At 44.1% G+C, this 14,361-nt stretch overlaps 1 protein-coding gene across 1 annotated transcript in view; it reads left to right on the top strand.

Annotated features, from left to right (window-relative positions):
* Nucleotides 1-7,989: 7,989 nt before the first annotated feature.
* The window catches only part of MYO15B (myosin XVB), a 40,864-nt gene continuing 34,492 nt past the window's right edge, over nt 7,990-14,361 (top strand). The window contains exons 1-4 of the mRNA XM_071816707.1: nt 7,990-11,007; nt 13,010-13,119; nt 13,651-13,725; nt 14,101-14,197. Of these exons, the coding sequence (XP_071672808.1) occupies nt 7,990-11,007; nt 13,010-13,119; nt 13,651-13,725; nt 14,101-14,197 (3,300 nt within the window). The remainder of the gene's footprint in view (nt 11,008-13,009; nt 13,120-13,650; nt 13,726-14,100; nt 14,198-14,361) is intronic.

Below are 14,361 nucleotides of genomic sequence, written 5' to 3'. Positions count from 1 at the left end.
AAAGCTGGGGAAGGCTGGAATTAATGTGTTGTGCTTTCAATCACATCATGCGCTGAGCGGGAGATGAAGGAAAGGCTCGTAACATTGAGTACCAGGGTGTATCTTTTGTGCTGTCAGAAAACCAGTAGCAAGTCAAATCAGTGATGGGATCAGGTGTTCCTGAAGGGTGCAGTCCTCACTGAATGTCTGTGAGCAGCTTTTGAATGTAATGGGAAAAAATCCCTCTGCATTTTTCCCTTCAGGAATTGCCATTGGAGCCTGCTGTTACCCTGAGTCTGCCCGTCAGCTCACAGCAGTAACAACAGCCTGTTTCTGAGCAGAGGATTCAGCTGCTGCCAAACTCCTTGAGTTTTGTGCCCACCTCTACTTTTCACTCACACTCCCCTTGTGTGGGATCTGATCGAAGCTTGCTGTCTCCAAGAGCTAATGCTTAATGCTTGGAAGCACTCTGAGGGCTCGTTGGGGCTGATTAATGTTATTGCCAGGCAGGCTTTGGCAGTGCTTTCCATTTCTTCTGCTTTATGCGGTCTTGCTGGGGTCTGGCACCATGAAGTGCCCCTTCCCTGCAGGAGCTGAGCTGCTGTTAACACCGGCTGCCAGCGCTTCGAAAATCCTTTGTTACGGCCGTGCTGGCAGCATGTTCCCTAACCTGGTTGTGTTCTTGCAAAGGGGAAAGCCTTGGATCACAGCTAAAGAACCACTCGAATTTTCCGCATCTGAATACTCATATTGGGTACCTAATATGGGAGGCTGTTTTATAGTGGCCTGAGATTTAGGTCAAATGCTTTCTCGTAACGTGAGCTCTTTTATAGGGTTGTATATTTGGTGCCAAAATTCTCTAGTCCTAGAAAAGCTTGGCCTGGGGCTCTTTTTTTAAAATAGTAATTCAAGCTTTCATTGGATGTTTAGCAACTAAATATTTTTTGAATTTGTCTAATAATTCTATTAGAAGAACATTATGTTGGAAGGAAAAGTACTTTTCATCTTAGTCATATGGCTTCAGGCATATCTGGTTAGCAAGAGAATGACATTTTTTTTACAGTTTAACTGGTATTTTCCTTAAAATATAATTTATATCTATTGCAACTGGAATAAACGCGTGCCTGGAGTGTAGTCCTAAATTCAGCCTGCAAAGCACGTTGCTGCCTATGCGGCCCCATGAATTGGGATGTCTGACAGCAGATAGTAGCTGTGATCTTGTTTCATAAGGCTGAACAGACTTGGTTAACTTACTGATGTATACAGAAAGGGAACTTTCCCTTAGAATACATACTGCAGGGAAGTAACTCAAATTCTATAGACCTTGTTAAAGTGATACCTGTTGAGAGCTATTTATTACTTACGAGGTTTTTTCCTGTGCATAGGGAGAGATGAGACCTCTCATAAAATGAATAGGGTTCTATCTACAGAAGATTAAGGAAATTAAATATCTGCAGTGGAACAGAGTATGAGATGCTGACAGACTTGTTAATATTAAATGGGAGAAAACGTTCGTCATCCTTTAAAATAAATGGCAAGAACTGGAGACAATCCCCTTGAGAAGAGCCTTGGAGTGTGTCTCCTGCTGCTTGGCCAGACAAACCGCTCTGAGTTTGCCACAAATCTTTGGTGGTAGCAAAGCGTAATAAGAGTGCCTGTGCTTGCAAAGCTGTAAAGACAATATAACAAGGCACAAGAAGCATGAGTGACCCAATATCACACTGACATTTCTGTTGTCCCACTATAGAATAATCTGCTCTTCAAAACCAAACCTTCTTCTATGTACTCAAGCCTCCTCCCTGTATTCTTTTCCTCATTCCTTCCCAGAGCTTAGGAGCCCTAAGAGAGTTTCATATCTGTGGTGTTGCTGCCAGGACCTGTTCTACCCTCCTGTGTCACTTGTGCCTGCTTCTTTTCTTCTCCTAGTGCATATTTGTGCTTTTCAATTTTATTTTTAACCATCTTAAAATTTTGCTGAATCAGTCAACTGAACCAGTGCCTTATGATCTGGATTAAGGGAATAAGCAGCAAGAAAAATTGCAAGCAAGCAGGCCCACTCATTTAAGAGGAAGCTCACCATTAGATCAGCTTACCTGTGAGGTCAAATTGCACTGAGATGAGGAAACAACTGAGGAATACAGGAGATCCTGGGAGGGAGGAGTGGCCCTTTTCAGATGACAGTCATAAAGTCAGTTTAGCTGTAATGTGAAACCTCACCCCCAGTTGCATGATTCCTTCTGCCTTTATCTCTGCAAGCTTAGCATCTGCTCGGGATTTTCGAATACCTGATGTAATCATTTCAGTCTGGACAATCTAACTTTTCACTTTGATCCTTTGATTTATGCTTCAGGGGCTACAATGCTTTGTGCCGAGAAGTCGTTTCCCATGGGAGAGCAGGCCCTGCTGACAGCCGCATACCAGGGCTGTAGCCCACACAACTGGAAAGTCTCTTGCGTTCATGTATAATTGGTTTGAAAACCAGTTCAAATCCAGGGGATTTCACCAACTCGAATGAGTTGGGTGTCAAACCCACAGTTCCCAGCCATGCAGGAGAAGGGAAGGGGAACAGCAACTGCCTCTGCGGCCACCCAGGCAACTCAGTGTGCCCTAAAGTGTGATGGAAGCACAAAGATCCCATTGCCTTCAGTTACATCCTAGCTAGCACAGGACACCACAGTGGTGAAGATGCAGTAGAATGACACGTTTGCTGGTTTCTAATCACGGCAGAGTTCCTGCTGTTGTCATTACTCTGTTCACTGTGCTGAACCAGCAAGACTAAAGTTAGCACAGGCTTGCCTGGTCTTGCGTCTTCAGTTTGCTCTTTTTAGACACTAACTACAGAGGCAGGTCGGGGGATTAAAAGGAGGAAGCCTGAGCTGCACCTTGGCTTAGCGCAGAGTCTTTTGGCTCAGACTGGGATAAATCCATCCCTCCGGTAGGGTGTAATGCCATCTGCACAGCGTGTTGGGCTGTGGTTTTGGCTGACCTCTGGGTAGGGGCCATGGGATGCTGGCTTCCAATGTAACAGGATCATCCGGCCTCATTGAACGGCAGACAATCGGACAACAAAGTGCTCCTGAAATATTAAAGGAGGTTGTTTTCCAATGTATGTAACTTAATTGTTTTGGTTTCTTCTTCCAGACATTAATACTTTATTTGGCTTCCTCAGGTTATTGCTGGGGAAAAGGACCTTGGACACCTTCTAGCTCACCTTAAAATAGCTGGAAGAAGAGCCCAAAGGCCTTGCCAGTTTGAAACCCTGAAAGGCCAGGCATTCTGCCTCGGTGGACTGGGGTACAGGCTCAATGGAGAATGTTTTCTGTCAATATGAGACAGCATGTGATATGGAAGGAACAAAGTAGGTACTTTATATTAATTCAATGAGACCTGGGCAGGCAAACCATGCACACAAAAAAACCAACCACCACAAAAAAGAGCACGATATTTTTAAAACAGCCTTATAAGCTGCAGGGTTTTGATTGCATTGTCAATTCTGCTTGGTATAGAATGAAACCAAGAGGAGACTCTATTTATATATCCATCAAGTTTAACCTTAAAAATAGTTAGGAATAGCATGGACCAGCCTCCTTATCCAAACTACTACCAAACAAACAGGGTGGCTGTGAATTTATGCAAAGTGTCATTTCTCTGATCACTCACGGCTGGTTTCTAGTCTTTTATTCATGTCATTTATCCATTTCTTAAAAATTATCTTCGTAGCTCTCTTTCCTGCAATGGCCTCAGTGTTTTTATGTTGTTAACTTAGGAATTTGCAGTTAAAAGGTGGGTCTGGTGTGTTATCACCCTATAATAACATTTAAAAACAATAGTGGTAGAATACTGGCTGAAAAGACCTGATAGTTTGTGTAAATGAAGGAATCTTTAGGAAACTGGGGAGCCTTGTACTTAAAGAATGTAGCCTATATTGTGAAGCTTTCCGTTCCTCCCATCCGCTGCTGGATTCTCAGTCCAAGCTGTTTCTCCAAGGTTATGGCTTAATTGTCACTGCTGGTACCAAATGTTGAGGGTGTTGTGCACAAGGGAAAGTTTTGTTCAGTATTCATGTTCTTGCCTGAAGTGAATCTGTCTTGTTATTGAGGTGGATCTGTCTCGTTATTGAAGCAGTGACTAGGGTAAAACTACACAGTAAATCAGTGTTTGAGGTAGATATTGAACCCAAGGCTCAGGCCACAAATTCCGATGTACAGTCTGCTTAGTGATCTGGAACTGGAATCTGTAAATGTTTCATCTTTCTTGTCACTTTCCCCACCCTTAAAAAGATATAAACAAACTACCTCTTGCTAGGAGCACTTTAAAAGGCAAACAAATGCAGTGTTTAGTCTGTGCGGGGAATTGAGGTTAGAGGTGCCGAGGCAGGCAGGATCGACTGAGGAAAGGTGGAGCGGGAATATTTGCACAGCATCTGTTTAGCCTCTGTCATCTCAGTGTAGGTGTAAGCAGACAGCAGTCTGATAACAAAGCCAACATGATCAGTATCTTCATCTTGGCCATTCTCCTCAGGCAAAACCCAATTATACCATCTGAGACTTCTGACAAATCGAAGGAACAGAGGGCTCTGGTTCTGCCTGGGGTATGCAGAGCCTTGAAGAGGCTCCAACTGATAACGACATAGAGTTTGTTAGAGCCGATTCCTCACTAACTGTGAAGAGTTGCTTTTTCAGAGAAGTTTCTGCCCCTGCCATGCACATGTTACAAGTTCAGAGCTTAGATTGGATAAGGAGTTAACGATCCAGATGACATCAATCACTCTGGGCTTTACAAAAGAGATCTCTCTTCTCTGCAGAGAGGGACAGAGAATTATTTATAAACAGCGAATAAAAGAATGTGATGAAATAGTTAATTTAGCTGTTGCTCTACAGCCTTATTCTCTTGAGCTAAGAGGATCATCCAGTGACAGAGAACTCGGGTAAAGTGTTTTTCTTAAGATCTCCTGCTCAATGCCCAGTTTTTATCTTTGCTTCTTAGTGGAGGAGCCCTTGAAGTGCAGTAGGGAACAGCCAGGGGTTATTGGAAGGAGAAAGGAAAACAGACCCCACCCAAACTAATGCTGCTAAGCATCTCCATCTTCACAGCACTCATCACATCTTAAGTTCGGGTCACTTGTTCTGGTTGCTGGCCACACCTGAGTTTATCTTGTGTAATCTCCAGCTCCTCTGGAAAAGCCTTTTTGGGAGGGGGTGGGGAGTAGAAGGGGACTTGGCCTTAAAGAACCCTGGTCATCATCAGAGTCAAATCCTGCGCTAACCACACTGTCACTTGGCAGCCTGGTGAGTGCAGACGGAAATTGCATGTGCAGATTAGACACTGAGCGTTTGTGTTTGCTCAAAAAAAGGATGGGGAAAATCATCACTGAATTAGCAGCATTGCATTGACATAATCACCTGCGGCGAGTAACCTTGACCTCTTTGCAAAAGCTTAGTTTAAAGGGGAGCGTGGCTTTACTTGGAAATTCAAGTTGAAAGGAGATTTAGTCATTCTGCCTGATTTGGACTGAGATTTAGGCTTAATGAGGACAAAAATGGTGCCGGTTTTGCTGTCTTTTCTGTGCTTGAGCTGGAAACTGCTTTCCTGTTGTCAGCAGAGAGCCTGGTATTGGCAAGAAGAGGACAGGGGCTGAGCTATCCACGCTTGGTCCCTGAGGTAGAACTCTGGGGATGCAGGAGAAAGAGGCCTGTGATCTAAACCTAAGCTCTTACTTAGATAGTATTCACTGTGCCTTGTCTGTTAGCCTCTCGGTTTAAAACAAACGTGTTTTGGTATTGGAATTGACCTTTACTTTTCAGACTTTCTTTGGAGATGTACCTGGTCAAACCACATCTGAGCCTGACTCTTGCCTAGGTGAAATCCCACCTCTTTTCTCTCGTCCAAAACTCTGCCAACCAGCTGGTGATATTGCTGGTTGAAAAGTTCAAAGGTGCCATGAGAAAGCTTGAATTATTGATGCCACTTTGCTTCTATATGCCTGTAATCATCTACTGTTTGGGCACAGCCCAGGCAGAACTGATGTTAGACTCCACAGCTGGGCAGGCTTGTCGGGACGCTGGAGCAGACTCCAGGCTGCATGGAAACAAGGCACAGGAGAGGGGATACGTTCCCATATACATTAATACGACCTACGATACTCAGCACTGAGGAGCTCGCTGGAATCAGGACGGATGGCATAGGTACGTTGAAGAAGTTACTGTGCAGAGTGATAAAGAAGGAGCTCGAGCAATTTGTACAGGTGGATGAAAACAGATAACTGTTAAGAATGAAATTCCAAGTATTTCCCATTAATTATTGTGCTTTTTAATCTGTAGAAGTTGGGAGAAACCCCTGTGTTTAGGGAAGATGACACTCACTTCTCTGGTGATCTTAAAATAACAGCATGAGCTATCCGCTCTTCTTTCTGTCTGTAGTTTCACGCTGTGTTTTTAATAGCGCTCAGGTTCTCCTTTCTCTGATGTAAAGTAGTATTATTTCTTCTAAAAAGGAAGAAGAAAATGGATTTTTTTCTTTTTCCTGTAGTGATATAGATGAAGCTGGCACAGTGAGGGGAGTTGAAATGCCAATGAGGAGGACCTTTCAGCTGCTCCAGTGTGTCCAGGAGGCAGATGGTCCAGGGCAAGTTAATCAGACCAGGTCTGATGTCAAAGGAATTGTTTATATAAGCAGTGATTCATCTTACCATTCCACGTTACAAAACAATCTGTTCCAAAACCCCATCTCGGAAGAATTGTGAGCTCTAGGCGTTCACATTCCAACCTAATTTGGAGTCTGGGGTCCTGTCTTACAGTGAATCAAACCAAAGTCCTGTGTCTAAGCTTCCTACAAATTTGAGCAGTGCTCATGAACTTTCTCGTCATCCAAATATTGAAGAATTGTTATTTTGCAGAAGGCTTTATCTTTCCAGACACATGACTATCTAACAGTAGTGCTTAAAAGCAGACTTTTACATTCCTTTCATTTTCATCCTACATTTTTTTCACTGCATTTGGAACTGTAGAGAAGCCGTATCAACTTTAAGCCCTCTGGAGGACAGAATATTAACAACTATTCTGTACTGAGGATTTAGGGTCTAATTCAGCTACCATTAATCTCAGTACCAGAAGTCTTGTTGCAGGATTTAGAGATCTAGGCCACTAGAACTGGCGTATTAAGCAGTGAGGAGGGCTGAAATAATGTTGGCGCACATCTACATAATATAGAGAGTACTGTTTAAAGAGAGGCGTAGAAGAAGATAATTTCATGTTGAGATGAACTCTGTACTATGCAACATACATGTCCAAGATGTTTTGAATAATGCCAACTCTAGACCAGAGCAAAAAAGCAGGTTTAGAGGGAACACCAAGGGCGTTGGTTGTTGAGGAACCCTCCACAGACATAGCTGGGCTTTCAGGGCAACAGCTCCTTGCTCAGAGTTGCAAATGGGGAAAAGGGAGATACTCTTATTTTCTAGTTGCGGAAGACTGTTCTGTCACGCAGAACAAAACAGGTAGTACGCAAAAAACATTTGCAACAAACCCGTGTACTTTACATATGCCTAGTGTGCTTTTCTTAGAGCATTGATTTTCCTGGGCTGTGCAAATCTCAAATGTGGTTTTGCTGCCCTCCTTGGGGTGACTGAGCTGAGGCAAACTTTGATTCGCTGAGTTGTTCCGTGTCAGTTTGTTCCCAGAGCATTGGAGTTTTTTTTTATCACTTTTAAGGATGTTTGGACAAGTTTTAGTCTGCAAGCAAATCATAAGATAAGAAAAAAGAAAGAAAAATAAGGGTGATTCACGGCAAAATAAAACAGAGGTTAACCTGGAACAGGGCAGTCAGTTTGGCGCTTCTCAGCTGCACAGGTGTGATTCTGCAAATGTTTATGCGTTTCTATAGAAACAAGGTAAATTATTGTGTAGGAGGATCAGGCCTCACTTTGTAGCTTATTTCACAGCAAAATGCGCAATGTTTCCTTTCATAGGTGAGTTGACATAAACCATCACATTACTCCTGAACACCAGAGAAATGCCTCCTTCCCGATCCAAGACTCGACACAAAAAGGATGGAAAGGAAAAAGCATTGAATTGTGAGAAAAAGACAAGCTGTCCAGGAGATTCAAATGTCCACGGTGGGAAACGTTTGGGAGATAAGAGCAAAGACCGGTGCAAGAACAAAGAGCCATTGCCTGGACAAGACAACACCCTTGAAGAGGACCCCTCAAAAAGCCAGAGGCTGGTGAAGCTTCATGGAAGCAAAGAAAATGGCCACAGAAAGTTATTCCGGGGGAAAAGAGCTTACAAGAGACGTGATGAAAGAGAATCTGATTTGGGGAGAAGACAGGGAGAACAATCAGTGTCCAAGTTGGAGGGGAAAAAAGGAAAGGCCTGCAAGCAACAGGAAAAGATGTCAGGACGAGAAAGTGAGGACAGCAGCGATAAGGAGGAAAAGGCCACCTCAAGCAGCAAGAAACACAGTTTGAAAAAGAAGTGTGGCAGGCGTCCTGCTGTTAGTGAGAAAGTCACTGAGGCAGGGTCTGCAAGGTCAATTGTGGTGCAAAGTGCTGAAGGCTCTTCTCAGAAACCCGATTTGCAGCAGAAGGCACACAAAGCCGGGCACGGGGAAAGGCACGGTGGGAATCCCGGCTGGAAGGAAACTTCTGAGCAGAAGTCAGGTTCTCAACCCCATGGCTGCATGACAAAGGGAGAAGGTGAAAGAACTGGGACAAAGCAAGCTGGAAAACATACCAGGATTATTGTCACCGAAAGCGCAGCAGAAAATGTCCTGGAAACTTCAGGTAATTCCTATTCTGACTCCAGCAGTGAAGGCCGTTGGACCCATAAAAAAGGTGCAGAAGAGACTAAAGTGGACAGCACTGCAAGCAGTGAAGAGAGGAGCAGTTCTTCAGAGGAAAATGGCCTCAGTGAGAATGAAGCTACACTCAAAGATCCTCCTGTGACTGAAGGAAAAGGGCACAAGGAACTGCCTGATGTAAGCAATGAAGCATCTAATGAAGCCAATAGGGAGCAGGTGGCCACAGATGGAAAGAAGGAATCTGAGGGTGAAGGCACTGACTTCACAGGATTGGAGGCAGAGGAGAAAATGAAGAAACAAGATGACAGGCCAAGACAACCAAACTCTCTTCTAGCTGAGAGCAAGGAGGAAGAAGATAATGTAAGCATTTCAGGATTGCAACTGAAAAGTCTTAAGAACAGAGAAAATGGTGATGATGAAGTAGGCAAGGAAAATAAATTAGAAAGTGACAAAGTTCAAGATATGTCAGAAGATGCGTCTGACAATTCTGACAGCAATGGGCAGAAGAGCACTGAAGTGAGCATTGGCGAAGGAAAAGAAAATGCAACGAAACAACTGCTGCCTGGTGCTGGGAAAGCAAAACTCCACGTTTGCCTTAGCAAAATACTGCAACGAACTGAGCAGGGAGAGAAGGGGAACGGTGAGGGTGGCAGCACGCGGGAGGACAGTCCTTTGCTCTCTGAGCAGCAGGTGACACTGAGGGAGAAACCTGGGAGGACTGAGATTGCAGAACAACGTAAAGTGGTGGGACCTATACCGAGGGACAGTTCATCGAACTGCAGCAACCAGGAGTTAGCAGTGATGATGCTTACAAAGAAATGCTCTTCTCAATCCCAAATGCTTCTCAATCTGAAAAACAAACATAAAAATGCTGAGACCAAACTATTAACAAGCTGTAAAACAAGCCTTGTCCAGATGGCTTTGGAAACCCATTCTGACCTGAAAAATGTTGAAAGCATCTGTTCAAACCCCATGACTCTAGGAACCCTTAGTAAGCAGAAAGGGCTCAACATAGCTCAAAGTTTGGGAGAGAAAAGATTAAATCTTTCAAATATTTCAAGCTGCTCCACTATTACAAAAAACTCATCTGATAAGCAGCTCCTTGCCAAGAAGAATGTTGGAAAAGTTGTTGGAACAATTAAACTGAGTTCAGGCCAGACTTTAGAGGCAAAAAAGGAGAAAGCAGAAGAAGCGGTTGTAGAGGCACCTTCTGAAAAAGAAAATGTGCATGATGGGAAAGGATCCAAGTACTCGCACACCCATTCTGCTTTTAGAAAAGTCACCAGCTGGCTTGGTCAAAAACCTGCCAAGAAAGCAAGTCTGAAAGCTCGTCTCCTGAGAGCGGCACGTGCAATTGGTATCTCAAGATGGCTCTTGAAAACATTTGGGAAGAGGAAGAAGAGCAGCAAAGCTTTTGGATTCAGAAGTAGAGTGGCAATCCGGATTGTAAGCACTGCTGGCTGGGTTGGCCGGGCTGGCAAAGCCTTCCCTGGCACAGCTGGACAGCTGGGGAGGGTGGACTTGAGTGACAAAGAATCTTCCCCTCCACTAATGGAGGGGAAAGGTGGTCCTAAAATGGCAGAGGAAGTGGGACATGTTGATTTGCCTTCTGGTGATTCCCCTCTTCATGGAACCAGTTCCTTTCCATGCTTCCTTAGCTTGGATGAGGAGAACAACACTGCTACTGATGCCAAGTTTGCTATAGTATTCCCCAGAGTCCACAGCATGGTTAAGACAAAGAGTTCCTTATCCAGGGGCTCGGGAAATGGTTATTCTCTAGAGAAACTGACATCTCCATCAGACAGAAAATCTGTGATGCCTGTGCAACAGGGCTACAGATTGAAATGTGACCTTCCCAGACCTTTGATGGATCAAATCCCTCAGAGAAACAGTGAACAGCTCTTTCCACATCGAGAAGAGGATCCAAAATGTACAGCAGATTATTCCGCTGAGGTCGATGTCAGGGAGAATTCAGGTGTGCTCCAGACCGCAGGGTCCAGAGCCACACCGTGTGTTCGCCGGTCTCGGCAGCAGGCTCGGGGATGTGACCCTGCGGCATGGCTCAACTCTGAACTGCTGCTGCCGCGACTAACCGTGGAGAACCTAAGCAAATGGGCCATCTACAAGGACCCACACCCGACCAACAGTCCTGTGATGAAGGTCTGTAAGGATCCGTGGGAGGCAGAAGACACCACTGACAATATGCCAGAGATGGAATTAAGGCAGAAACAGGTACAGGCGTTATTTCTCGTATTGCAACGAAGCTGAACTCCTCCTGCTTTTTCAGTAATGTAGCTATGCGTTTCAGGTGTACATGTGTGAAGACCACCGTGTAGAAGCTGAGGAGATTGAAGACCTAACCAAACTGGAGTATGTGTTGTCAATGGCATTATGCAGCTAATTCAAGGTCAAAGGGGCTTGCTTGTTAGCCTTCAAACCTACGATTGGCTCAACAACAGAAACCACATTATAGATCCTTGGCTACCACGTGAGAAAATAGAATTAATTTGATGCATATCGTAGCTGAGATAAGTGACGCTCTGCAGTAAAGCTAAGTAGGATGGAGAATTGCACTATTTAAGTCATGGACCTACCCTGGATCCCATGAGGAGGAACACAGCAGCAGAGGGAACTCCTGACTGTGTGTGGTGTGTCCCCAAGCTCTGCTGCACAGAGTGCACGTGGAATCTCTGCAATCACGTACCAGAGAGCAGCTCATCCTAGTTAGCAGACTTCCTTACAGAGGCATCCAGGGGACTATAACTCTCCTGTTAAATGGTTCCCAGTCCCAAAATTGGTTCCAGAACAACAAAATATACTTTATGGCTAGGGGGAACAATGTTTAGAGGCTGATGAGACTTTTGTGGTGTTGCAGAGGGGCAGAACTGGGAATTTGACATGCCATTCTAGTTGCATAAAGTATGTGCTAATTCAGGAAGACCTGCAGGATGAGAGGCACATTTCTATGTTTGTTTGCCTACTGACACTGGCATCTGTGGCTTTGGTGACTCCCATTGCCTTCAGCTTTGGCAAACTCAGGCCCTACATCTTTAACAGCTCTTAAATCATGTTTCACTGCTGTTACTGAAAGAGGAGCACCTAATGGTGCTTCTCACACGTGTCTTGCACCCTCCACCCTTGCCATCCTGCTGAGAGAAGCAGCTGTAAAGGCTGTGTGCGAGGAGGTGTGATCACATGGAGATGGACAGGCTGGATACTCTGAGATTTGCCAGTTCTCCCCGGTCTGATATATTTAATCCTGGACGTGTTGGAACCATGTGAAGGCAGCAAATAGTTTCAGATGAGTCCCCTACAAAATCCCCGGGAGGGCAGAAAGGTCACTATTAACATATTGAAGTGAAACTTATGGCTGATGAGTCCTTTCCTCTGTTTGCAGGGAGGTCTGTGAGAGCTCAGTTCTGCTGTGTCTGAAGAAGAGGTTCCATCGCAATCTTATTTATGTATGGGTAGTGGGTTTTGTTGTTGGTTTGTGTTTGTATTTTGTTTTCTTCAGTGCTTCTTCATTCTGAACAATGAGCTTTAAAAGTAAATAATTTCTGTCATTCCATCAAGCTTTAATAATGTACCAAGTAGCTCAGGAGCTCGCTCATTACTGGGAACAGTGATAAGAAGGATACTCACACTGCTTTTGCTCAGAAAATGGGTAGCATGAAATATTTGTAGTAAAATCTGAAAGTCCCAGGGTTGCTCTTTCATTTTGGCATTTGTTACCAACCCATGAGTAGATTCGGGTTCGGTTTTAGCCTCAGCTGCTCCTAGGGGAACAACCCTGTCTTAGCAAAGCAGTTCTGAGAAAAAATTGTGGATCTCAAGAAGAAACTTCAGAGTTCCTGCAAACATTTCACGGTGTTGCAGTCAAGAGCTGGTTCTGGGTGGCTAATTGTTCTTTTTCATTTACTGGCTTGGGTGTTCAAACTGGTGCCTGTAATTTCATATGAAGCTTGGAGAATAGACAGTGACCAGTGAAGATGACCATAGACCAGTGAGCGCCCACTTATCCCAAAATATTAATGACAGAGCTTTGACGGTAACCACTGAAAAATTGTACTATGCCCTCAACAAACTGGGAGTGTAGTCAGAATAGAGAGTATTCCTTTAAAGGTATTTTTAATCTTTGTATTAATATATGTGTTCACAGAATCAGTCGCATACCTCATTCAGAAAATTCTAAGAAGCCACCAGATTTTTTTCCCTCTTCTTACTTTTGTCCTAGACTTACATTGGGCAAATTTTGGTTTCTGTGAATCCTTTCAAAGACCTCAGTATCTACTCTGAAGATGTGGCTACCCAGTACCACCAAGGGACTCTCTCAAAAAATGCCCCGTATGTTTCTCTTTCTCAAATAACCCCCCAAATGTTGTTCTGTTTGTGCTCCAGAAAGTATTTTGTTTTCCTCCAGTTGTCTGACAGAGCAGGATGAATGCCATAGGACGTGAACAGCTTAGCAGAATGGTGCTTGGACCCGTAATGCTACAGAGCTAAACTCTTTAGGTCAAGTTTCTTGAGTATTACTTGAAGGTCCTGAGTTCAATGCCTGATGGGACTGTTCTGGCACTACGTGCTTCCCAATGCTAAGCTGGTGTCCCTTATATTAAACCCCACAGCACACAGCATTACTCAGGTTAGGGTGAAGAGGTCCTGGAGGAACGTGAACTTTGCAATAGCTTGTAACACTGGTATTAACCTGATGTCAGCAAAGAACAAAGCTCTGATTTCCCTGGTTCCTCATGTTTCCTTAGATCAAGATAGTGGCCCGTCTCTTATGGAGATCACTGATGAGTAAACTTTTGGTGCTGTATTCATGAGGTAGAAATGTGAGGTCATTTAACTGGGATTTTCTTCTTGTACATCTAGACACATCTTTGCCATCGCAGAAATGGCCTACACGCTATCCCAGTCATCGGAGCAAGAGCAGTGTGTTGTCATCAGGTAGGAAATCAGGGCCCTTTTTGGAAGGCGTGTTAATTTCTTTATGTATGACTTTTATCTTTGCATTTCTCCATCCACAAGTTTATCATTCTGGCTATGGTGTGAAGATGGGCTTTTATTTCACTCTGTGCAAATACAGTTTGAATTTAGCTTCCCATCAGTTGGGAGGAGTGGAAGAGAAGGCGTTTGGCATTCCACAGTGGAATCTTATTTGGGCCTATTTTGTCAAGTTGTCTCAGTGTTTCAAACAATATGTGATAGATCTTCATTTGTAAATCAGCACAACTCCACTGATTTACTATAACAGGTCCTCTGATATGCCTAAATTAGGTAATTCTGTTTTGATGCCAGCTTCCTTATCTCTTGTTCCTCCAGTGGGCACAGTGGATCAGGTAAAACAGAAGCTGCCAAAGCAATTGTGCAATACCTGACCATGCTGTACCAGAGATCAGACAGCCACAGGATCAGACAGGTAAGAGGCAACTGGGATTGGCTTTGTTCTGTGATGGTTAGGCAAGGAAGAGAAGCCAAAAACAGTACAAAGAGGCCATACTATTTATGTTATTTATTTTTTCCTGGTTCGCTGAGTTGGGCTTTGGATGGCTTGTGGTTTAAGATGAAGCTCCTGTAAAGACA

This window comes from Patagioenas fasciata, chromosome 18, assembly GCF_037038585.1.
Source record: "Patagioenas fasciata isolate bPatFas1 chromosome 18, bPatFas1.hap1, whole genome shotgun sequence".
In the NCBI taxonomy this organism is placed as follows: domain Eukaryota; kingdom Metazoa; phylum Chordata; class Aves; order Columbiformes; family Columbidae; genus Patagioenas; species Patagioenas fasciata.
The sequence above is the reverse complement of the archived record's forward strand: the minus strand, read 5'-3'. Positions and strand labels throughout refer to the sequence as shown.